Below are 25890 nucleotides of genomic sequence, written 5' to 3'. Positions count from 1 at the left end.
ACTGACGGCAGAGAGGGGCTGCCAGCATGTGAGCTGGTGCCTTTGAGGTCCCGGAGGAGTCCCGAGCTGTCTTTATTCTCTTCATTTTCCTGTCTCCACTGTTGGCCTCTTTTCATTTTGCTTGTGTTATAAAATCAATACACACCAATAGCCCCAAACTAGAAGCAGCCCACCAAGAAGAGAATAATTAAGCAATCCATCATATACGTACGCTGTTAAAAAAGAACTGAGCATATTTGAAAGTTGCTGAGAGAGTAGATCTTAAAAGTCCTCATCACAGGAAAGAAAAATGTTTGCAATTATGTATGGGGACTGATTGTGGGGATCATTTCCCAGTGTATACAAATATCAAGTCATGATCTGGTACACCTGAAACTAATATAATGTTAGAAGTCCATGATACCTCAATAACAAAATGAAGTGAGCTATCGATGCAATGAAAACCATGAAGGGATACATTAAAAAATCGTATGCTGAGTAAAAGGATCCTGGAGAAAAGAGTGCACCCTGTGAGATGCCATTTATACGACAGGCTAAACCAACGTATGATGGAGAAGCTTAGAGCAGTGACTACCCCTGGGTGAGACTGGCTGGGAGGGCAAAGGAGAGCTTTCTGCGGCGATGGACGTGCTCTACGTCACGGCTGGACTTTGGGGGACGTGGGTGTATGCATTTCTCAAAACACATTGAATGGTGCAATTATGATTTGTGAATTTCACCATATGGAAACAGCACCTAAAAGTAAGAGCTGTGAACTACTAGTGAACCCTGTGTAGTGAGATGCAGGCTGAAGTGATGGGGGTGACATGTCCTAGGTTACTTTGAAGTTCATTAAAAACGTAAGATGCTCTGATTCTTTCAACTTTTCTGAACGCTTAAAAGCATTCATAATAAAGTGTTGGGTGAAAAAAAAATAGCTATACACACATTAAAAAAGTGGGGAAGGGAGACAGGGAATTGGGGGCAGGGATTGCATTGCTTCTGGAACATTATCCAGGGTCTCTCTGGCCAGTCCACCCTGCCCCACAGAAGCACTGGCCTTTTTGTAAACCACACGCAAAACGCCACCTCAAGGGCATTCCTGATCGTTCACCGATTATGTATCAAGCACGTGGTCTGTGCCCAGCCCCGTGCCAGGCGGAGGATGAAATGCCGTGGTCCCTGCTCTCATGGGGTTTGTCACCTACTGAGGCATTGACCAGGGAGCTGCCAGGTGACGACCGTATCAAAGTAGCATCTGGGGGGCCAGGGAAGTGGGCCCAGGTAGATCACGAGTGGATGGAGAATAATGGCCCAGATTTATTGAGGACTTTATACACCGGCTCCTATTCAAGCTGAACATGGATTAATTCAGTTAGCAGTCAGAACCACTCCCTAAGGTGAGAACTGTATTGTCCCCATTTTATACATCAGAAAACTGAGGTCTGGGGAAGTTAAGTCACTTGTCCATGATTATATAGCGAGTGGGTGACTGAGCAGGAAGCTGGGTCTGGAGCCCATGACCTAAACCAGGGGTCGGCACACTTTTTCCAGAAAGGGCCAGAGAGGAAATACATTAAGTGCTGTGGGCCATACCGTCTCTGTCAGAACTACTCAGCTCTGCCATTGTAGCATGAAAGCAGCCACAGACAATGTGTCAATGAATAAGCTGAGTTATAATAAAGTTTTATTTATAAATGCAAGCGATGGGCCACAACTGGCCCATCGCCTGCATTTGCCAACCCCTGACTCCGACCACCGATAGTCTCCAGTGGCTGGAGATGTTCATGCTGGCACAGAGGCAAGTGAAGGAACCCTAATTCCTGACTGTCACGTCCATGGGGAAGGGGGTTCAGTAAGGTAGCAAGGAACCGATGCAGGCGTCGAGAGCCCAAGTCTCTAATTAACAATGAAAAAACAAAAATACACCCCTGGGTGTGTGTGGCAGTCCATTAGCCAAGAAAGCTGCAGAGAAAAAGGTGAAAAAGTGAAAAATACTCAGAAACCCCACAAAAGTTGGTTGTCTTTAGTCTTTAGAGATGACTTACAGTTTCAGCAGCGCCGTCCTTTGAGACTTTATGTGAATGTAGACAGGGTGGAGTTCCAAAGCTTTGGTTGAACCTGATTCCTTTTGAAAAGCCTTGGCCAAAGAGAACTGTCCTGCTTTGCCTTTTGCTCTCACTGGCTCTTGGTTTCTTAAGGGCAGGAAATCACTTTACTCAATCCTCGTTGCTGACAAGGATTGGAGCCTGGCGCTCATAGGGCGAGCTGGGCTGGGAATGCAATGGCCCCCTTCTTGGAAGAATCCACACTGTGTTGAGAATTAAGAGCTCAGAAGAGACTCTCTTTCAGTACAAGTCATTTGTGATGTACGCCTGGGTGCTGGCCTCTTTATACTAACACAGCCGATGAGAGGGGGAAACTCTATCCACAGCCTGGCTGAGGGTCCGCAGGAAGTTAAGCTACCAGCTGGACTGAGATGGGGCTGATCTCCCATTTGTCTGCGATGGATTCACCGGGTCAACCCATTGCTTTAGTGGCACGGAGATATGATTTGTGTCCCTTCGTCTTCGGGAGGCATATGGTATGGGAATAATTTCCCAGCTGGGGTTCAGCAGATGGTGGCTCACAGGGATTGTGTGGGCAGGGGAGAGTCCTGCCCATTCCCTCTGACAGAACATTGCTTAGTGAGATGTGTGAGGCTTCTGGGTCCCCACAGAAAGGGTTGGCTATTTAGGGCATGCAGTGTCCTGTCACCAAAAGATGAACTAACACACCCATCTACAGAGACACCCACAGGCTACCATACCCACACCTGGGGGTGAACTGGGGCAAGGGCGGCAAGAGGCACCTTGAACCTTGTCCAAACCACTCCCACTAATAATCACCACTTAGTTCTGTAATGAAATCAATCAACCTGCCTCATTTTCCTTTCTGTGAGCCCAGGTGAGCATCTGACTCCCAGCAGGACAGTGTACATTGCTGGGGGTCGGGAGTAGTCCCCCAACCTGGCTGCACATAAGAGTTTCCAAGAGAACCGGGGAAAAATGAATGTCAAAGTCCCATCCTCAGGACGCTTGGAGGTCAGAAGTGGATTGACCCTTAGGACTTTCTCTTAAACTTTCTCGTGCACCCGAACTGTCTGGAGCGTCTATTAAAATACAGGTTGATGAGCCCTGTCCCCAGAGTTTGCTGATTTGGGAGGTCCGGGTGGGGCCTGAGATTCTGCATTTCTAACAAGCCTCCAGGTGACGCTGCTGCTTCTGGTCAGGGGGGCGCCCTGTGAACACGGCTGCCCCGAGGCACCCCTCCTATTTCCAGGCATCCGGCCTCAGGACCCAGGACAAAGCAGAAGGGGCATCTTCTCGACACCATGGAAGAAACTTTACCGTCTTTGTCGGCCCGTTTGGCCCCTTAATACTCTCTATCTGCTCTGTCCAGTACTGCAGCCACTACTCATATGTGGTTCTTCTAATGTAAATTTGAATTAATTAAAGGTAAGATTAAAATTTTTGTTCCTCTATTGTTTGAGCCACCTTTCAAGTATGCAAGAGCCCCATGTCCCTAACGGTTACCATACTGGACAGCACAGATGTAGGACATTTCCATCATTGTGGGAAATTGTACTGGACAACGCTGTTCCCTAAGAATTCCAGAAATTGGTTTTTTTCTTCAGAGTTTGCCAGTTAACCCCACTGTATTACTGTGAAAAACAAACAAAACAAAGTATCAGAAATGGAATGTTAACTCTTTCCTCTTCTTTGCTTGCTTAAGATAGCAGCCCTCACTCACCACTTCCCATCAAGTTTGGGTGAAGGTCACAGACATTTGAATGCAACAGAGATAAAAAGTTTAGGAATATTTTTCAAAACGTTGCTCCCGTGACCCATGTTATTAAATTTACCCTAAAAGTTGTGTGTCGAGCAAGCTGGAGGTCAGGTCCCCAGGAAATAAGAATTAGGCCACACAGGATGGAGAATTCAAGTGGCCGAGGGGCAGTCACTGGACACCTGCTGGAGGCTGAGAGGGATCAGGCTGAGGATGGACCAGACAAGGGTGCACCTTGGGTGTCCAGGAAATCGCCCGTCTCTACTGCGGAGCTGCCGTTTGCTCTCCATCCCTGGACTCACTGGTACTCACTGCCCCGCACTCCGCAGACATGCTTTCAGGAGCCTGACTCCATGTCATCCTTTCTTACAGATTCGGCTAAACAGCAGGGGACTGATCTACTCCGTGGGCTTGCTCCTGGCCTCCGTCTTTGTCACGGTGGGTCTGCAGCTCTCTCCGCTCTCCAGTTCCCATGTTCCCCCCCCGCCACCCCCGTGGGTTCTGTGGCTACAGTTTGTTTGGACACCAGATGGGCGTGGCCTTCTGGTGGATGGAGACAGTCAGCCACCAGATGCTCCATCTCATGGCTGTTTCTTCCAGAAGTGGATCCTGGCAACCCATGAGAAAGCCTTCTCCCTCTCTGAAAGGAGCCAGCCTCCTCTCAGAAGCTGGGTCCATCTCATGTCAAACACAAATTTTTATCAAAAGCCAAAGGGAGATCCCACTTTTTCTGCAAGATTAGTCGACGGAAGGTTATATCCCAATTAACTGACTATTCCAGGTTACTAAACATCTTCATAAATCCATGGATTTGACCACTACTCAAAGACCGAGAACAGGGCTTCCCTGGTGGCGCAGTGATTGAGAGTCTGCCTGCTAATGCAGGGGACGTGGGTTCGTGCCCCAGTCCGGGAAGATCCCACATGCCGCGTGAGCCATGGCCGCTGAGCCTGTGCGTCTGGAGAGACCACAGCAGTAAGAGGCCCGCGTACCGCAAAAAAAAAAAAAAGACCGAGAACAGACTTGATTGACGGTGCACTTTTATGCCACTGCACTACCTTGGCCATCACATCCATTTGTACCATGTAATATTCCAACTCAACTGACACGTTTGGTGGGAACAAGTTCACACCACCACATGGACTGATCCACTTGAAGTCCCTGTTAACATACACATATGTTACTGAATTTTCACAATAAGAGACGCAGTGTGTTTTCTCCTGAATTTTTCAAGGAAGTACTCGTTGAATCACACCTGGTATGTGAACATACATATACTAGAGAACGGGAATTCAGAAGGGCAGGAGAAGAAATTTACAGCATCAGGACGCAAGTCCAATGTCAAGGTTTTACCAAAGTAAATACTGCCTTACACAAAAGTGAAAACCCATATAAATCCATTCTTTCGCCGTTTAGGATTTTCTTCAGGTGGGTATGACTAAGGGTTATACTTGTAATGGCCACACACTGTGCTTAACGCACATATTCTCCCATCTGGAGCTCACCAACCCCCCACCCCACCCTGTGAGGTAGTCACTGATATCAGCCCCATTACCCAGGCCTGTAGGGAAGTTGTGTGTGACATCGGAGTCCCCCCTCCTAGCTTCGGGGCATCCCTGTGCTTCACTGAAGCCCTGCAATGCTGGGAGATGGGGTTCACCACTGACCAGCTGTCCAAGCTGGGTTGTTGAAGGGTTGAGAAGTAGGTTTGGGGAGGAAGAGTTCAGACATCTATAAGTCTGCAGCACCTATCTGACATCCAAGGGGACAGGTCTGGACAGCCGTTGGAAAGACGAGTCCCAGGTCAGGAGCAATCCCACGCTGGACGCGCCAGAACATTGGAGGGGTTTAGAGCTGAGGAGTTGGAGGAGACCCGCAATGGAGTGAGCGTAGACAGGAAAGTGAGGCCTAGGTGTGAGTCCCGGCGCCCTCGGACAGTGAGAGGTCAGGATGAGGGGACAGGGTCGCAAAAGGAACAAAGAGGGAGCCATCGGGGAGGCAGGAGGGAAACCTGGCGCGCGCTTCAGGGAGCAGGGGGAGGGGGGCGGAGTCCAGGGAGAAGGACTGGGCGGGCCCCGCCCCGCGCCCCGCGCCCTCTGACCCCGCTCTGTGCCTTGCAGGTGTTTGGCGTCCACCTGAACAAGTGGCAGCTGGACAGGAAGCTCGGGTGCGGGTGCCTTTTCCTATACGGCGTGTTCCTGTGCTTCTCCATCATGACTGAGTTCAACGTGTTCACCTTCGTGAACCTGCCCATGTGCGGGGACCACTGACCCGCGACCGCCGCCAGCCGCGGCCCCTCCTTCTGTGCAATACGAGCCCGGCCCCAGAGTCTGGCCCCGCGGCGTGGTCTCTGCGCTGCCCACCGGCCTCCGCTCCCGCCCTCGGGTCCCCCCTCCCCGCCCCCCACCCCGGCTCCGCCTTCCCGCCTCCTCCGCGTGAAGACTTCCGACACCCGCGTGAATTTTCAAGCTCCATTTTTGAACAGTGACTGAGATTCTAGAAAAACTGGCTGCTAACTGGCCCAAGCCAGGCAAAACTTAGTACATCCCTCGTCCTTTTTTAAGTTATTGGATGGAAGACTAGCCTAATTTATGACCCTAGACTGTGGAAGGAGAGAGAGGAGAGGGTCCATTGATGGTAGGGAGTGTCTGGGATTTCCTTATATTTGGTGCTGATTCCTAGGTTACTGGGTCTGGGGGGCTGTTTGGCTTTGGGGGATCCCCCTTTTTCTTCCTTTGCTTCCAGAGATTGAGAGTTTTTCTTGCATCTTCTTTCACTGGGCTCTGGGTCCGTCGATGACCCACGGGTGTCCCAGCTGCGTCCTCTGGGGTCGAGTCCCAGGCGCTTTGGAGCTTGTATGGATTTAGTGCTGATCTGAGGAGTGGCTGCCGAGGCCCTGGGACAAAGGCGTGACACGTCACACCCGGGGGTCTCCGCCAAGCCCTGCAGGCCTTCCCTGGGGCGCAGGGTTTTACGGGAAGGAGATAGCTGCCCACCTGTCCATTTTGACCATCACTCTCTCACCAGGTTCCTTCTAGCCTCTCAAGCAATAGTTGTTGCCTGCCTGCCAGAGGCCTTTGACTCGGGGCTCCGGTTAACCTCTCCATCCGAGAGCGCTAGGCAGCCAACGGCAGGAGCTTCCCCGCCTGTGAGTCCCTGAGATGTGTTCTCTTTGCTTGGTGTTTGGGGTGACAGGGAGTGACCCAGAGGCCAGCACCGCTTTACGCGCAGGAGGTACAGACACTGGTTTCTTGGGAAATGGAGAGACGCGCACTTTGCACAGACGTGGCCCCTCGGTACTGAGTACACTGGACCCTGACCGTTGGCTCTAGGGCCAGCGTTCTAACTTCGGGATGCCGCCGCCCAGCAGTCCCAGCTCCACCGCTCCCTTCCGGGAGGGGCGGCGGGGGTGGGGCGCGCGGGAGGCACAGGAAGGAGAAAAGAGAACGGACACCTTGGAAACCGCAGAATGTGTTCAGTGCAGACTCGCTCAAGGGCGTAAGTTATTGTGGACGTTGTTGCCGATCACTGCTCAGCAGCCCTGCTAGGTTTTGTCTGATGCTGGATTATTACGCAGATAATACCACCGAGTTGAGACCCACCCGTGCTTGTTATACTTGTATTTATTGAAACTGTGGATTCTTGCCCGTGCCGCCCCATGTATTTACTTTAAGCACTGATCACTTATTCATTCGGTATGGTTTTCCCCGTCCCTTGTACACATTCTGGTATGAATTGTAAAAATAACCTGCTACAGATGGGTTGAATGTTTGCCGATGGTGCAGACTGAGGCCGGCGTTCGCCGAGGGGCACCTGCCGGCCGGAGGAGCGGGAGAGGAAATCACCACTTCGGGCTCTCAGAGCCAAGACACACATGGATTCTGTTACACATTTTGCACTGGTTTACGGCGATTGTTTTCTTGGACGGATAGTGTAAAATAAACTTCTCTGTTCTGTATCTTTCCTTGAGCTGTGCCCTTTGCTTTCTCCCCTGGAGTGAGGAGGATGCGGGGAAGGTAAAAAGATGCTGTCAGCACGTGTTTACTGTTTCTGGGTTGACGCACATGGAAAGCTGGTCCGTGTCTGGCAGATTGCAGGTACGAGGTGACAAATCATGGGTCCCCTCTGAATCTTGAAGGGACTCTGGGCCTGTTGTCCTGTAGAATACATGCGATGTTATGTTAGGAATTCTTTCAACTGGACGTGAGAGGAAGAGCGTTCCAGAGCTGACAGTGATGTCCAGCAGGGCTCAAGTCACCATCCTGTCTGATTTTACTAGTTTTCAACTGTGAAAGTTAAGACTTTCCCAAAGTGGATACCTTAAGAAAGACAGTAACACGTAATCGTAATAAGCCATATTCTAGATGACTCCCAAGAAATCATTATGGGGGACTTCCCTGGTGGTCCAGTGGTTAGGACTCCATGCTTCTACTGCAGGGGGTACGTGTTCGATCCCTGGTCAGGGAACTAAGATCCCGCATGCTGTGAGGTGCGGCCAAAAACCAAACAAACCAACAAATCATTACCGGGATCTAAAAGTAGACCAAGATTAGTAAACAAGCCAAGTTTCCACCTGAAACTCAATATAACTGATTTATAGGAATCAGAAGAAACATAGCTGGTAATTCACAGCACCACCTTTTATTTAATTATTTCAAAAAATCTCTTCCCAGGTGGTGGAAAAATACTAGAAACTTAGCTTTGTTTTGAGTGTTTACATCTAAAGATGTTTTACTCCCATATTTGTGCTTTTTATAAATACACTCTAGACATGGAGTAGGTATTATCATTATGCAGATTGGTGCTTACAAAGCATAAGATGCTTTTACGTTAAATATTCTGTCATACTGGTCTTAATTAGTTTTAGTCAGTCTTTAGCAAAGACATTTGATCCAAAGCCTGAAGGGTTTTTTGTGTTTTTTTTTTTAACTCATTTGCTGTGAAATCATGAGAAACCATAGTTCCATGCTAAGTTTCTCAGAGAGGAAATTCTGGGGCGAGGCTGTTTCCATGTTTCATGCATCACGGTTGCTGATGTAGGAACTGGGGAGGTTTCCTTTATGAAACGAGCCTCGGGCGTCTTTCTGCCCACATCTCAGCCATGCACTTTGGGTCTTGACCTGTCGATGGAGAGCGTGCTTCTAACTGGGCCGGCTGTCCAGCAATGCAGAACTGCTGATGTTGCTATTTTCACTGTGCTGGGATTTACTGGGGAGAGGTTGGGATGGATTTGAGGGAAGAACATTTTTTCAGTGTCTCAAACCTGATGGTATCACCAGAGGAACCCTTTCAGCAGTTTTCTGGGATTTGCTCGTTTTGGTAAACTCCCAGGCTGTGATCTCATGCACGAGGGGACATCTCTGTGGCCCTGAATGGGGCGGGGGGCATGCACCCCGAAGCTTGCACTTCCTCCTAAATAGTTTAGCTGACTGCACAGGGAGTACTGCCAGAATGTCCTCTTTCTGGAAAGTGTGTTCTCAACGTGGCCCGGGCCTGCCAAAGGTCACTGTCCCCACACATGCCCTTAGGTGGCCTGGAATACACTGAGAGGCCATGATGGGGGAAGTTTCCAGATGGCTTTGCCCCTTCCCAAAGGAAAGTTGTGGCCCCATCTTTCTAGAGAGAGTGCACTTTTATACGTACATGGTTTGTACAATATTTACCTCCAAAAAGACCTGGAGGGCTGCTTATTATGTCCTAAATTTACAAGCTAGGGTTTGAGACTCTATATAGCTCAAACGGCAAGTCTGAACTCGTTTTAAGCACCCAGGCTTCAAAGAAAAGCCTAAATATTTTTTTTAAAAGGGAGGTTAGGGGTGATGATATGCAAAGTCCAGACCGTTTTCAGTTGTGGTATATAAAATAGGAATAACAGTCAACCTGCAATAAATATAATTAAGTGTAGCCTTAGAACTTTATCTAATTGTTCATGAAGATAGTCAGATTTGAGGGGAAAATAGAAGAAGGAAATGAGAGATGGTGACGTTGCTCTTCCGGAGATTTATTTTAATCTTTTCAAAATAGGATGATTATCCCATTAATAGATAATTATTCTGACCCATTTTGATCAACTATTTTGAAGTATTTAGATGGGACATCTCCATGTTGGATTTTGTGTAATCTCGTACTAATTAACGTCTCATTTATTTTGACATTTTCTGCAGTGGCTGCTCAATACACACACACACACACACACACACACAGACACACACACACACACACCATCTCTCTGACACCAAAACTTTGTATGAAAACAATTCAGTGAATCTTTGAAAGTTTTCCAGTTATCCAGCTGTCTATTGCAATCCAGCTGCAGGAATGGGGTGGATTCAGCCAACTTTCCTCTGATAAATAAAAAGCCATGTGTCCATTGCATCATCATCTAGAGATTCAGGGCACTCCAGAGATGCTGGAAAAGTCAGGAACTGAGGCCATGGACGAGCAGAGAAATAGCAAAAATGTACACAAGATAAATTATGCCTCAGGATTGATTTCACATTGAATTTTGTGGTTCATTTCAAAACACAGGGCAGGGTAATAAAGCTCCACCAAAATCTTTCAGATGGCCTACTGCTGCACTCAGGACATTTATTTCCCTAATAAAATATACCCAGGAGTCCCATTAACTTTTTTACTGAACCTCAGTTTAGCAAACACTCTTGCCAAGTTGTAGAGCTTTTAAATACGGTGAATAATCGTAGTTAATACTCATTCTGGCTTTGGTCTTTTCGCAACAGGTGGGAGGAGAGGGAAGATGTAAGATGACAGTTTCAGCACATATGCTATTCAAGGCATAAACTGAAGTCATTTCATAAGCAAACGAAAATATATATGAATCGCATTTCTTCTTTACATAACGTCCATCTTATCCTGTTTATCAAAAGCTGAATTTGGCGATATATCTTCCCGTTTGTTGGGACAATTAATCCAGTAGCTGATTCCAGAGAACTGCATACAAAACTGGCAGTGAAATTTGACAAGGAATTTCCGGATGCCTACAGTTGTTTTCTGGATACTTCTGAGCCACGCCTACAGGTTACTGCTAAAAAGAGATGCACATATGTGCAACATGCATTCAGAATAAAACTAATCTTTTAAAATTTTTTCAGAAAAAAAAAATGTACCCACTCAGTTTCATATCTTTCTTTCTCATACATAAGTCAGACATTTCCCCCCCGTCCCATGACTGGTCAAGATGGTTCATTCTTCAAATGCTAGATACAGTACTAAGCCTATGCTCTGGTCAGACACTTTTACCCTAACCACCAACGGGTTTGAACCCTGATGCCTGCTGCTTTATAGGAGAATTTATTTTGTCCACTGGTTACAGGTTTGTGAAATACTAGTTCTATAATATCTAAAAATTCATTGTCACTTCAGGTTGAATTGTTCCCTCCAGTTGCTTAAAAGTTAAATATTATTCAACTTCATATATGAAAAAATGCATTTACCCGCATTTACTCACCTTATTGTCTAAATCAGTGTTTCCCAAATTCAAGCATGCATCAGAATTACCTGGAGACATATTAAAATACAGATTTGGGGGCCCCACCCCTGATTTTTTGGTTCAGTAGGTCTAAGGACAGGCCCAAGAATGTGCATTTCTCACCAACTCCCAGATGCTAGCACTGCTGGGTCTCGGTCCCACTTTCAGAACCACTGGTGTAAATAATGTCTTTTGCCCATTAAGCCATATTTTTCCTACACCAGCATCTACCAGTATCATTGATTTACAGCTTATGGAAAACACACACATACAGACGTGTACTATTTCTTTCATTCTTTCAAAATTCTTTTTTCTTTCTACTTCCACGAAGATTTATGAATGGCTGAAGGTAGGAATAGAAATATGGTCAGTTCTTCAAAACCCACATTCTCTATCATCTGGCAGGGTGCATCTGCTCCCAGCCAAAGACAACCTTTAAATTAAAACTAAAGCAGATCAAAGCAAATGGTTGAAGATGCAGGAGAGCCAAGATTCTGGGGAAAATGTACCCACCATGTGTATTAGATTGAGAGAGATGTGAGCAGGCAACCACCAATTTCATTCCAGGTGAAAAAGATTTTGTTCTAAACTCCAACAAGACAAAGTATTGGTGAATAGAGGAGAAATTTTCTACACAAAAACTTCTGCTTGCACATTACAACCATGTCTAAATAAGTTCCTAATCTAAAAATGCTGTGATGCAAATCCACCCAACAAAGATGTCATGACTCAAAAAAGAAATAAGAGGCTTGCACCAGTGTCGGCCGTCATGGCCCAAGTGCTTCAGACTGTCGCACGTGTCTGCATCGTGGTCTTGCCTATAAAACAGGAGCGGGACACCCTCAGCTCGAGATCCTGCCTGGGGCTCAGAAACCTGCATCCACAGTCGGCCTGGATCAGCTCCCACCTGGAAATGATTGCCTTTCCCAGGTAAGACCATCACGGGCATGGCTGTGCCTGCGGCCAGACCTTAACTTGGACTTCCTGACTGATCCACAGGACCCTCAGTGGACACACCGGGCTCTGGAATGACATGGTAAAAGCCAGATTTTTTATATCCACTAAAAGCTTTGCTCAGAGGCAGGAAGTGGGTTTAGATATTGCTGTGCCCAACCGGGGACGGGTAGGACAAGGAGGAAAGGCAAAGCCTTCCCTTCCAGAAATAAAACATTTTATACTTAGCTCTGCCGGAACAGGGGTGGTCCCTGGAAGGCAAGGAAATCTCTCCCTGCGCTAAGAAGTGGTAGCATCACCCATCAAGTAAACTGCTAGCTCCCCAGGCAGCTTTGCTACCAGAGGGCTCACGTGTGTCACGTTACAGTTAATTGAATGTGAGGTACTTCTTTTTCCAAGCCCCCTTGGTAATGGAGGCAGCTCTTTACACTCGGAGGCAGAATTTAACCTTCCGACTGGATGTTAACCAAGCACACTCCTTAGGAGGAAGAACAAGAAGTTTGAAGATATAAAAGAGATCTTCACGTGCCTTGGATGACCAGGTAACAGCGTTGTTTGTATGACTCTCAAAAGGAATCTAATCCAATTCCAAATTGTAAATTCCATTTTGGTATCTGTTTCAGGCAGGAATTGTGGCCCGGTGGTATTTTACCCTGGGTGGGCTGGCTACGCAGAAAGTTTCACAGTTTCTACGTGTGAATTCTGGGACAAGACAGCCTTTCGGGGTGAGTGGTAAGTTTCCCTGCACTCCCTGCAGGGAGGTGACGTCATGTGTCACTGTTTCTTCTGAGGGTTCCTGGTTGTGAGTCAGTGGTCTGGAAAGCAAACCGGGTCCCTCTGTTTCCTCCCCCCACTTGTCATCCGTCACTGGTCCTGATCATTCTCACTTGGCACTTTGTCATGTGTGTCACAGCCTGACCTGACTTCTCCCTTCCGCTTGCCTGGAGGTGGGCAGAGCTGGGTCCCTCAAGGGCTCTCATTACCAGCTGAGCAGTGATGCTGACACACACCAAGTCCCCAGACAGGGAGGGCTGGGGTACCGGGAGACCCAGGTTCTGTGATACATGAAATAAAGACAGGGAACGTTTCTAACCCAACTTTCAAGCTCTTGGATAATGACATGGTGGCCATAATAGCGTCCTTCTTCTTGTGAAAGGCATAATTCAGAGGAGCCAGCAAGGTCTGGACATAAGGGCAATTGGAGACACAAACCCCATAGAGATGAACTAGCTCAGTTGTAACCGTTTGCGTGGTTTTCATTGGCCTGCTCGGCAGTGTCTGTTTCCCAGTGAGAGGGGCGTTCTGGGGGCAATGAATACACTGAGAGTAGTTTCAGAGGGATACTGATGGGTGTCAGAAATGTGTTACCATAAAAATGTTTTACTTTCTCCACTAGTGTAAACGAGGCAGGTTTCAGTTTTACCCTCAATATCTGCAAAACACCTCCTCCTGTGTGAGACCATCGCAGCTCAGGGGCCTCAGTTTCTTAGTCCCAATTAGAATTTTAAAATAATAATAGTTGTTAAAGCTGCAATCTTGTGTCTCAGACTTCACCTGAAAATGCAGGCGCTAAAAACCTGCAAGTAGACCAAACCGAGAAGTCTTCTGCTCACTGTTCGGAGACCCACCCCCCCTCCCCGGAGAGTGTCTATTTTGACAGCAAGCCCAGAAGACAAATCCTAGGCCTCCCCACTGTGTGTCAGTGCTGCTCACGGTACTGAGTTCAGTCCTAAAGCAGTGGTCGTTGGTCCCACATTAGAATCACCTGGGGTGTATTTACGATTACCCATCCCCACCCCTGCCATCATTCGCAGCTGGGCGATGTGGTTACCTGTTTCGGGCTACCTGGTGTTTCTACCTGTGTCCCTGGTTCAGAATCACAGCTCGTGGAGTTGTGATCAGACCATTTGGGATATTTTATTGTGCAGATCCAAAAAGGAATGCTGTGTGTCCTGTAGGTCTTTGCTACTCAAAGTGTGGTTAGGCCTGCACCTGGCGGCTCTGGCTGGAACGAGAGATTTGGGGAATTCCTGTAGAATGGCACCGTCAGCTGGAACTTTCGGAGATGATGTGGATGTCCTACAGCTGTGCTGTCTGATATGGTAGCTGTGAGGAGCAAGTGGCTGTTGAACACTTGAAAGGTGGCTCCGGGCAACTAAGAATAACATTTTAAATCTTGTTTAATTCATTTAAATTTGCTTTAAAAGAGCCACGTGTGATTAGTGGCTGCAGTACTGAGCAGAGCAGATAGAGAGTATTAAGGGGCCGACTGGGCGGACAAACGTGGTACGTTTTCTTCCATGGTATCCAGAAGACGCCCCTTCTGCCCCAGCATCTCCTGGGTCCTGAGGCCGGTTGCCCGGAAATAGGAGGGGTGCCTCAGGGCAGCCGTGCTCACAGGGTGCTTCCCAGACCAGCAGCAGCAGCGTCTCCTGCGGGCTCTCGAATCAGGCCTCCCGAATCGGAATCTGCATTTTAACAAGGTCCCCAGGTCACGTGTACGAACATCTGCGTTTGAGAAGCTCTGCCAGTAAATGCTACTCTGCTCTCCAGGGGACATGTGGCCATTTACACACACTCTTTTCTAGGAGGTCACTGTGCGTTGTTGCCGGCATCCGCGGATGCTACGGGAAGTACCAAATGGGGACAGGCACAGATGATGCGGAACAACACACTTGAAATTGGGGGTGGATTGGTGAATCTGGAAGGCAAGAGAGTCATCTTTTTGTTCTAATAAGCCCTCATTTTCATTGGATAAAGGAATAACTACAGAGAACTTAATTGAAGGGCCAAGATCTAACTCAGGGTGACTCTCACCCAATCTTCAGATTCACCCCACTCTTTAGACACGGACCCCTTGGATATGCTGCCAGGTGTATTGCTAATATTGGAAATTCCTGTGTGGTACTGATGAACTAAACAGGCCTGTCTCCTTTCTATAATGAAGCCGGGACTGATTCTACAGTTTTCCTTTTAAGCCCCATAAGATTTTGCTTCACTTGCAAGACGTGAGATTTCCTATGGAGGAAAAAAATAGCTCAGCAAAGAAAGTCATTGCATGTAGCAAAAGGGGGCAGAAAACAGAAAAAGGAGGGGAGTGGCTTATATAACGGCAATTTTTTGTAGTGAATGTGGGGACAGGTCCCACCGGGAGGACATTTAGGCTGTCTTTTTGTTTGTTTGTTTGTTTGTTTGTTTGCGGTACGCGGGCCTCTCACTGTTGTGGTCTCTCCCGTTGCGGAACACAGGCCCCGGACGCACAGCCTCAATGGCCATGGCTCACGGGCCCAGCCGCTCTGCGGCATGTGGGATCTTCCCGGACCGGGGCACGAACCCGTGTCCCCTGCATCGGCAGGCGGACTCTCAACCACTGCGCCACCAGGGAAGCCCCTAGGCTATCATTTTTGAAATGATAATGGGGACCCAGGTTTGAAGCCAGAAGCAAACACAGCTGGGAGTGGAGGAGCAGATGACTCAGCCCCCAGAACATGGGAGGGCTGGGATCATTTCTTCACCCAGGGGAGCACCGACAGTCATCCGTGGTGTGGCTGGTATCCTGCAGTCATCCTGGTGTGAGTGAGAAGGAAAACATTCCTCAGGCATCTCATGTGGGTAATTTAATCACAGCTCTCTGCATGCCAAATTCTGGCTGTTTAGCCCAGACAGTCTCTGAATTTTCCTTCCCTAGGGACCTCCTGCCCCCCTACTCCTTTCCCTAGGTGGCACCCCCAACCCAAATATAAAACAATACAACTGGGAATGGGTTTTAATGCCTCTTTCACAGCTGTCCAGGCCATTCGAAATCCTGCCCCCTAGAAAGCGGATTCAATGATTTCTTATCAATATTCATCTCCCCTCTTCCCCTTACACAGTAGCTATTTTTTAAAGCAATCATAGACTTTCATTTGCAAAAAAGCACAAGATGAAAACAAAGGAGGTATTTAATTCTGGCATTTTGTGTGACTCTACCCACATGTAAGTGCAAAGCAGTGAGGGGATTTGGTCAGTCACCTCCTCCGGGGGACCTACAAGGGCCTGGCACAAGAAAGCACACCATTGGAGCTTTGACACATAACTTCTTATATCCCACCACCAGAACAACGATACAGAGAAAAAGTCATAAGTACGTCAAAGTACAGAGTAAGTCAAAGCACACATTCAAAAAGTTTTTCGAGATAACTCTCATGCAAAAATAAAAGAAGGGGACAAGTATAGGTCTAAGAATTGTTAACTCATTATTGCAGGAACCAGTGACTTGGTAGAGCTGGTCCCAGGGGCATTTTGAGGATCTAGGGGTTTGGAAGTACATACAGGGGCTGGGAAAAGAAAAGTGCTGGATACGGCATTAAAAGTTCTGTGATGCTTCTCACTCTAAGTGTGGTGCATGTACAAAACAGTGGAAAACTGAAACATAATATAGTGTTAATTTCTATTTGGAGGGATTCTACAGAAAGAAAGAAAGTAAAGCATTATGAAAGAAGCTCATGCTTAAATATTGTCACCTTAAAAATAAGATGAAGCGGGCTTCCCTGGTGGCGCAGTGGTTGAGAGTCCGCCTGCCGATGCAGGGGACGCGGGTTCGTGCCCCGGTCCGGGGAGATCCCACGTGCCGCGGAGCGGCTGGGCCCGTGAGCCATGGCCACTGAGCCTGCGCGTCCGGAGCCTGTGCTCCGCAACGGGAGAGACCACAACAGTGAGAGGCCTGCGTACCGCAAAAAAAAAAAAAAAAAAAGATGAAGCTAGAGACAAAATTTGGCTTCCTTTTTAAAAGAGATACACTGACTTTATCGTAAGTAGATGCTGAATTTTGTCAGAAGGTTTTTCTGCATCTGTTGAGATGATCATATGGTTTTTATTCTTTGATTTGTGAACGCGTGCGTCACACTGATTGATTTGCAGATATTGAAGCATCCTCGCGTCCCTGGGATAAAGCCCACTTGATCATGGTGCATGATCCTTTGAATGTATTGTCGGATTTGGTTTGCTAATATTTTGTTGAGGAATCTATGTTCATCAGTGATACCGGTCTGGTTTTGGTGTCAGGGTGATGCTGGCCTTGCAGAATGAGTTTGGAAGCATTCCTTCCTCTGTGATACACTGATGGTTTTCATGCTTGTATGAACACACTTTCTCTATATTTGTTTTGCCGTTCATGGTAGAGGGCTACTTGTGTTTCTCATTCTTTTTCCGATTGCATGCATTAATTAGGAGCTTAACAGAGGTGAGAGCGTGTATTTTTCAATTTTGCAGTAATCTAGGTATTTATAAACCAGTCTTTCTGTATTTGAAAAAGTTGGAGCTATTGGTAAAGCTAGGAAAATTTCACAATACTGTTGTTCAAAGAATAACAAGATTTGTCACATTTTACTATTTTGATTATCTTTTAATTTACTTTGATAATTGTTACAGATTGAATTGTATCTCCCCTGGCCACATACACACACATACACACACACACACACACACACACACACACACACACACACACACACAAAATATGTTCAAGTCCTACTCCCTGCAACCTGTAAAGTGGCACTATTTGGAAATAGCCTTTGCAGATATACTCAAGTAAAGATGAGACCATACTGGAGTCAGGTGGGCCCTAACCCAATGACTAGTGCCCTTATAAAAGGGAAATTTGGACACAGACACACAGGGAGAATGCCACATGGCCACGGAGGCAGAGGCTGGAGTTATTCTGCCACAGGCCAAGGACTGCCAACAACCACCAAGCAACTCAGGGAGAGGCATGGGACAGACTCTCCAAGTCATTTCTCCGAGATGAAAGTCAAGGATCTCCACCTCCTTCTGCCTTCGGGGGTCCCCCTTTCCTTTAAAATCCAAATACTACGTTTCTAGAAATCGTGTTCCAAATGGCAGACTAATCATACACATTTCTCTCCCTCCCCTCCCCAAGTCCTCTTAAAATGAAAGTAAAGGTGGACAAGAGGAATTAAATCCATAAAAACAATGAGATCTACATGAAATTCATCAGGAATTTGAACCTATGATAAATTTATTGAAGATAAAAGCAGATAAGAGGATACTGATGGATACAACAAAGCAATGTAGGAACGCTCCAGTCCCAGACATATCCCTGTGAATTTTACAACTTGGAAGATGAAGAAAACTTTCCAGAGGAAAAGAAAATCAGATCAATTATAAGGAGAAGGAGATTCAGACCAGCATGGATTGGATCTCTTTTCAACAACATCATATAGTGAAGCACAATGGAGAAATGTCTTCAAATTAAGAGGGAATGTATTTTGAACCTAAAATGTCACTGTTAGTCAAAATATCGATCAAGCATGAGGGCAAAATAAGTATGTTTTCAGACATATACAGACTCTGAAAGTTAGCCTTTTGGCGCCCTTCTTGAGATAAAATAAGGAAGAAAAAAAGATTTGAGCTCTATTGATAGAAAACAATGGATCTACCTTGGAAATACAGGGACAGAAAAAAAACGGCCTTGGGACTATAATTCCCTGCAGATCTAGAAAATAAGCAATTCAGATTGGAGCAGAAACGCGGAAGTCTCGGGAAGCACGTTTTCAGAAAGAAAGCAGATTTTCTGCAGCAGTTTGTAGAGTTGAAAGTCTGGATATTTCTGAAGGTCTGTGGGAGTAAACGTCCTCTATTGACAGCAGAAACAATACAAAATTGTAAGAGGAAGGACAGATGGAAGAGAGGGAGGGAGGGAGGGAGGGAGAAGGAAGAAAAAGAAAGGCAATTAGAAACCTCCTGAGGAAGGGACCATTTAAGAAAATAAGGACTCAAACATGAAGCATAATTTTGAGCAATTGAAGGGGGACGAGAAGAGAATTCATTTGACCTTGATGCTAGAAACATTTCCCTTTGAATGTCATGGGAATAGTGATGCTGGATTCACAGAGAAGGAGAATTCATCTTAGCTCACGATAAGGCTGCAGAGTTAGCACCGGTTATCAGTGTTAATGTGGTTCATTGGTGTTCAGTCTGTAGAATCAACCTCTAAACAAAGTCTAGAAAACTGACTTATGATCACAGAGCGGGACGCACCTGTAAAAGTAAACCTGTAGCTGACAATGACAGTGTCACCGAGGCCGTCAGATGACGTTTGTCCTCTACACGATGTCTCCTCTCCCAGATCTGTTGGGTTTGTTGTTCAACATGCCTTGCAGGGCCCAGCTCTGCACCTCGGGCCTGGCTGCTCCGTCTCTCTCCTTCCAGCCGAGTGGATCTACCCTTTAGGCTCCGGCCGGCTCCCTCGGCAACCCCAGTGGATGACGACCTCTCACTGCACGTTTGGGGACGCCTTCTCAAGCTCAGGGTGACTACCTGATGTAGGAGATGGGGGATGTTCTCTTAACACTACTTATAAAATCAAAAAGCGTGCTGAATGTGATAGCAAAGGGAAATTCCAGTGGCTCCTTTAGAAAACTAGACTACAGCTGGGAACCTGATCTATCCTTGAGCTAATATTCTTGATCGTTGCAACTTTCAGGACAAAAGCAACACACCCTTGTGTTCTCGTCACACTCATTATCAATCACACTTAAACTGTGCACATGCCCCTTTTCTTACTGAGAAGAGCAGAGGACCAAGCCCGTTCCCTGAGGGCACCTTGCTATCTGGATGCAGGACCAGCGGTTCTCGCCGTTGGCTGCATGCTGCCATCACCTGGGGAGCTTTGGAAAATCCTGACCTCACTCCAGACCAGTTCCCTCAGAACCTCTGGTGCTGGGGCCCGGGCATCAGTGTTTTTTTTAAAAGCTTTCCAGGTGATCCCCAAGTATAGCAAGGCTAAGAACTGATTTGCAGGCTGCAGCTTCTAGACTTTTCTAGGACTTTGGCTACATATTAAAATCACCTGATAGCTATAAAGCTGCTGTTGCTGGCACCTCACCCTAGAGATTAATAGGTCAGGGCTGTGACCTGGGCCTCAGGGTTTTATCAGACTCTCCAGGTGCGTGTAATGTATGGCCAAGGTTGAGCCCCGCTGCCCCGTGTATAACAGAGCACTGATGGTGGAGAGGAATGGGCGAGAAACCCTGTAGCAGGAGCCAGGGGATCCTGCATGTGAAGGAAGCCACGGAAGAGACAAGTAAAGCTACGGACGCATGTGATGGTATTTGAGGGAACAGAGTTTTTCACTTACATCATTAGAGAGACAGAGAACTGGGTAGCAGATTAGGTGATCAATTCCCACTTTTAATTAGAAGAAAGCTTCCAATTTCTGCTCTTGCCTCTCCCCCCCGGACCCCACTACCCTGCAACAGCGGCCATGGGCCCTTTCTCCACAGGAATCAGCCAGCATCCTGGATGCAGCACCAAGGCCCGCTGTGGTGACTGTCCCTGGAAGGAGGCTCCCAGGACCAGCAGCCCCTGGGCATTCCTTCCTCGAGACCCCAGGGTGGGGCTGGCAGAACCTGGGGGAAATGGTTTTCTCCCAGTGTTGCTTCTTCTACGAATTTAAAGATGAAACCTGGACCAGGGATGTTTTCGGTGGAAGCCAGTAATGGGCGTGACCAACAAATGTTCTCCAGGGCTTGAGGCGCTGCTGAAGGGCCCCTCCCCTCCCCCACTGCAGTAGGCAGAGTCTGACATGGGGTCAGAGGGCCTCATGCTCCCCAGCCCTGGAGTTCCATCCTGTAGTCCTCTCCTCCCATTTGCAAAGGACTGTGACTCGCTTCTAGCCTATAGAACATGGCAAAGGTATGGCTGTCACTCCTGTGAATACATAATGACATATATAAAAAACCCCGTCTTACTAGTGATGAAATAAAATTTATATATATATATATATATTTTTAAGATGTTGGGGGTAGGAGTTTATTAATTAATTAATTTATTTTTGCTGTGTTGCGTCTTTGTTTCTGTGTGAGGCCTTTCTCTAGTTGTGGCGAGCGGGGGCCACTCTTCATCGCGGTGCAAGGGCCTCTCACTACGGCAGCCTCTCTTGTTGCGGAGCACAGGCTCCAGACGCGCAGGCTCAGTAGTTGTGGCTCACGGGCCTAGTTGCTCCGCGGCAAGTGGGATCCTCCCAGACCAGGGCTCGAACCCGTGTCCCCTGCATTAGCAGGCAGATTCTCAACCACTGCGCCACCAGGGAAGCCCCTAAAATTTATATTTTAAGGCAGGACAAGAAAAATTAAACATACAATTCTCTCTGTGCATTTGTTTGGGCCTCCTCCCTCCTTCCCCGTTGTGCAGTATGCATCTGAATTACACATGAACCAGAGCTCCTCAAAGAGGGGAATGCCTGCCCAACGTAAAGATCGATTTTTTTCTTTCCTCTGATGCTCGCAATGCAACTTCTTAATAGAACAGTGTTCTCTCCCAGCTCCGTAGGGAGTCCCGGTGACGTGCTGCTCGCTTTGCAGGTGCTTACCGGGACCATGTGTCCTTAGTGAGCTTTACGTAAAATATCTGGATGTCACTTTGATGTATAATCCTTTGTCTCGAAAATGTGTATGACTGTGCCTTCCACTTCTAATAGGCGGAACAGTTCTCAGAGCTTTCTGAGAATCTGCTTCCCCGGTTATAAACTTCAGTTTGGATTGAATAAAATTCCTTTTTATTTCTTCTTGATAGTGAGTTGAATTTTCGGTGACGTTAGAACGCATTAGAGTGACAGATGCTCTCTGCTGGTCCCGAAGAAGCAATTGCTGTGTTGTGAACGTCCTAAGGAGAAGGCCATGTGCCAGGGGCCCCCTCTAGGAGCTGAGGACCGGCTGTACAACAGACAGTGGCCAGGCCATAGGTAGAAAGAGAACCCTGACCCACAACCTGCAGCAACCAGCCCAGGAAACCAAGCCGTTATCTGTAGTAACCAGGAAGCAGCCACCCCGTTTACAAGTCAGGCTTGTAGGACATCAGACCGCTGTCTCTAGCCACTGGTCCAGGAAGACAAACAATGCCCTCTGTAGCCATTGGTCCAAAGTGCCCAGAACTTTTGTATGAAGGGAGAGAAGGTTAACGCTCCCCTTGACAAAACAACCAGAACTTGATGAATAACTGACAGCCTCCTGATTTTGTCCCGATTTCCAACGTGGGACCAAGCAGAGAAAGCCAAACACGCTACTGAACAAGCCACAGAGGATGCTCACAGCCAGTCAGCCCGCCTCCTGCTTCCCCAGCACAGCAGCCCTGGTCCGGGCACACCTGAGCTGAAGCTGCCTCTTTTCTCCACTGTAAAGCTTTCCCAACCCCCTACCTGCCTTCGAGTCTCTGCCAAACTCAAATAATGGTGGCCGGCTCCCTTGCTATTGAAAGCTCTGAAAAAATGGCCTTTTCCTTGTTCTCATTTGGTTGGTCTTAATTTATTGCCACCGAGCCAAGAGCCTCAGCCACATAGCTGCAAGGGAGTGAATTCTGCCAACAAACACATGAGCTTAGAGAATCCATAGGAGGGAGCAGGGGTCTCAGCTGAGGTCGCAGCCCTCGCCAACACCCGGATTGAAGCCTCGTCAGGACAGGAAACCCAGCTAAGCTGCACCCAGACTCTTGACCCACGGAAATTGTGAGATGATACAGGTGTGCTGTGTCGGGCTGCTACGTGTGTGGCGATGTGACATGCAGCCACAGAAAACGAGTACACAGATCCTTACACGCACGAGGAGTGACACAGCCTGGAGCCAGGCTTGGACCCTCCCCCAGTACATATACCAGTTAGAATAGCCAGTACCTTCAGAATGTCATGCCTGAGGGGTACCACTGCCAGAAAGGGGCAGCACATGTAACAACATACACCACCTGAAGCAGAATTACTGGAATGGCCACACCAAAATTTTCAAATAAGCCTGATAAAAATGTTAAGAAGGAGAAAGTAGCCATATGAAACAAGAATCAGACATCACGCCAAAGGGAAGCAAGTGGAAATATTATATGAAAAAGAATAATTCAGAAAATGATAGGTGGAATAAGGAAGAGATGGATACCGGGAATTCCCTGGCAGTCCAGTGGTTATTACTCCATGCTTTCACTGCTGAGGGCCCGGGTTCGATCCCTGGTCGGGGAGCTAAGATCCCACAAGCCACACGGCGTGGCCGAGAAAATAATAATAATAAATGGATGCAAAGAACCGATGAGCGGGAAGATGTGATCCAGGACCTCTCCAAGGAGGCCTCGGGGGAGACTGGAGATGGGAGGTGGAGAAGTTAAAGGGCTCAGAGGACGGAAGTCAACGCGCAGATCCAGAAGGAGAGGAGGAGAAATTTAAAGGCGTGTCTTTAACTTCCCCCGAATTAAAAAAGATGAAAGTCTACAGATGGAAAGGTACATAGGGCACCTCACTGTGGATGGGGAAAACGCTCAGACCCCATCATAGTGGAATTCAAACGCATTGAAGACAAAGCTATTATTCTGCAGCTTCCAGATGACAGAAGCAGACCACCTACAGTGGAGCAGGAATGAAACTGACCTCAGGCTTCTCCACAGCCGTGCTCTGATCAAGAAGACCAGGAAGTTAGATTTTTGAATAAATATGACTCTGGACCTAGAACTTTATAACTAGCCAAACTGTCATTGAACAGTGAGGGTGTAATAAAAACATCCTCGGGTCTATAAAGTCTTCAAAAGTGCGCTCTGTGCCAGTGGTGCAGCTATGCAAAGGACCACAGAGAAAACAGCTCGTGCAAAGGCTCTGAGGCCGGAATAAGCCCCGTGTGTTCAAAGAACAAAGGAAAGACCAGCGTTGGGTGGCTGGGGGGTGATGGGGTTAAAGCCAGGTCACAGGCCAGAGTGTGAGGACTCTGTGAGCCTTGAGAAAGACTTTGGATTTCCTGAAGAATGATGAGAAGCCAGACGGGTGAGCAGGAAAGGAATGTGATCCAATTTCCCCTCTAACTGCAGTACATCATTCTGCCGGCTGTGTGTAGAAAATCCCCGTAGCGGGCAGGAGTAGATGCAGTTTTCCAGGGAGAAGGCTCCTGGGCTTGTGACGTGGTGGTGGCTCAGCCTAGCCTGGTGGCCATGGAGGTGGAGAGAAGGGGACAGATTCAGGTTAGCTTTGTGGGGAGAGCAGGAAGGTGTCATCGACGTGTCTGTAGTTGGAACTAAAGCAAAAGCAAAAGTTATGCCTTTGTAGGTTAACAGATTTGTAAGCAGACTTATCGTGGGGCTCATTTTGAAATGTATGGAAATACCGCATCACTTTGTTGTGCAACAGGAACTAACGTAGTGCTGTAGGTCGATTATACTTCAAACAAACTCATGAAAAAGGAGATCAGATTTCTGGTTATCAGAGGCAGGGGTTGGGGGGAGGGGGGAAATTGGCTAAAAGTAGTCAAAAGGTACAACCTCCAGTTACAAGATAAATAAACACTAGGGATGTGAGTACAACAGGATAAATATAATTAACACTGCTGCATGTTATATATGAAAGTTGTTAAGAGAGTTCCCATCACAGGGAAAACATTTTTTATTTCTCTAACTTTGCATCTATAAGAGATGATGGATGTTCACTAAACTGTTGTATCAGATTGATGTACGTAAGTCAGATCAGCACGCTGTTCAATATACAGCACTATATGTCAATTATATCTCAATAAAACTGGAAGAAAAAAGGTAAGAGAAAGAGAAAAAGCAAGAAATCAAGGAAAATGCAGAGATAGAGAAGTCTGGGGAGAGTTTTACGGGAGCAAATTAGGAGTTCTAACTTTGGTATGAAAACACTGAGTAGCTGTTACCTCCCAAGCGTAGAAGATGTAAGAGGATTGTCGAGTATAGAAGTTTGTAGAACATGTGAGAGGTCAGGGCTGGGGTTACAGATTCATGATCATTGGTATAGATAAAGTGTTTAATTAATTCCCCAGAGAGAGTGAACGTGTATAGAGATGGGGCACGGGAGGGGGAGGGGGGACTCGCAGGGGGGACTCGCAGGCGTCTGGTGTCACAGGAAGAGGCAGCAAAGGAGAAGAAAGGGAAGCAGCCCAGGAGGAGGCACAGATCCAGAGAACATGCTGTTGGCATAGAAGCCAAGAGAAAATGGGGCTTAATTGTATGAGGGAAATCAGTTTGTGTGGGGTAAAATGAAGAGAGGGAAGTGCCCACGGAATTGGCAACATCCTGGCAATGGCAACTGACAAAAGCCGTTTCAGCCTAACATCAGAGCAAATGGTGGGTGAGGAAGACGCGGACTTGGGACAAGAGTGACGTGATTTCAGAGTTACAGGTGGCCCAGTCCAGGGGACAGCAGACTTTTCAATAAATGGCCAGGTGGTGAATATTTTAGGCTTCGTGAGGAAGATGATGGTTTAAAATGTAGGTTTTATTATTATTCAGGTTTGGCGAGGCAATAGCTCAGGAGAGGACTGCCACTGAAAAGACAGTGTGTCACTCACAGTTTCCAAGGGAAGGGGGCACAGCACACCACAGGGGGCCTCGTGGGGAAGCACCAGGGTGGGTCAGGAGGCAAAAATGCTTAAATTACAAAGATGAATAAAAAGTCTAAAAGCAGGTCTTCCCTGGTGGTGCAGTGGTTGAGAGTCCGCCTGCCGATGCAGGGGACACGGGTTCGTGCCCCGGTCCGGGAAGATCCCACGTGCCACGGAGTGGCTGGGCCCGTGAGCCATGGCCGCTGAGCCTGCGCGTCCAGAGCCTGTGCTCCGCAACGGGAAGAGGCCTTCACAGGAAAACCCCCAAAGTGGTTAAGCCTAAGTGCT

At 47.5% G+C, this 25890-nt stretch overlaps 1 protein-coding gene across 2 annotated transcripts in view; it reads left to right on the top strand.

Moving 5' to 3' along the window:
• SLC24A3 (solute carrier family 24 member 3) overlaps window positions 1–7764 on the top strand; it is a 465113-nt gene extending 457349 nt beyond the window's left edge. The window contains exons 16-17 of one of the 2 annotated variants that reach the window (XM_032606684.1): window positions 4180–4245; window positions 5928–7764. In XM_032606684.1, coding sequence (XP_032462575.1) covers window positions 4180–4245; window positions 5928–6077 — 216 coding nt within the window. In that variant the 3' untranslated portion in view covers window positions 6078–7764. The remainder of the gene's footprint in view (window positions 1–4179; window positions 4246–5927) is intronic. The other variant, XM_032606683.1, reaches the window with a different exon arrangement.
• The last annotated feature ends 18126 nt before the right edge of the window (window positions 7765–25890 follow it).

The sequence above is a fragment of the Phocoena sinus genome, chromosome 15 (genome assembly GCF_008692025.1).
Source record: "Phocoena sinus isolate mPhoSin1 chromosome 15, mPhoSin1.pri, whole genome shotgun sequence".
NCBI classification, from domain to species: Eukaryota; Metazoa; Chordata; class Mammalia; order Artiodactyla; family Phocoenidae; genus Phocoena; species Phocoena sinus.
The sequence above is the reverse complement of the archived record's forward strand: the minus strand, read 5'-3'. Positions and strand labels throughout refer to the sequence as shown.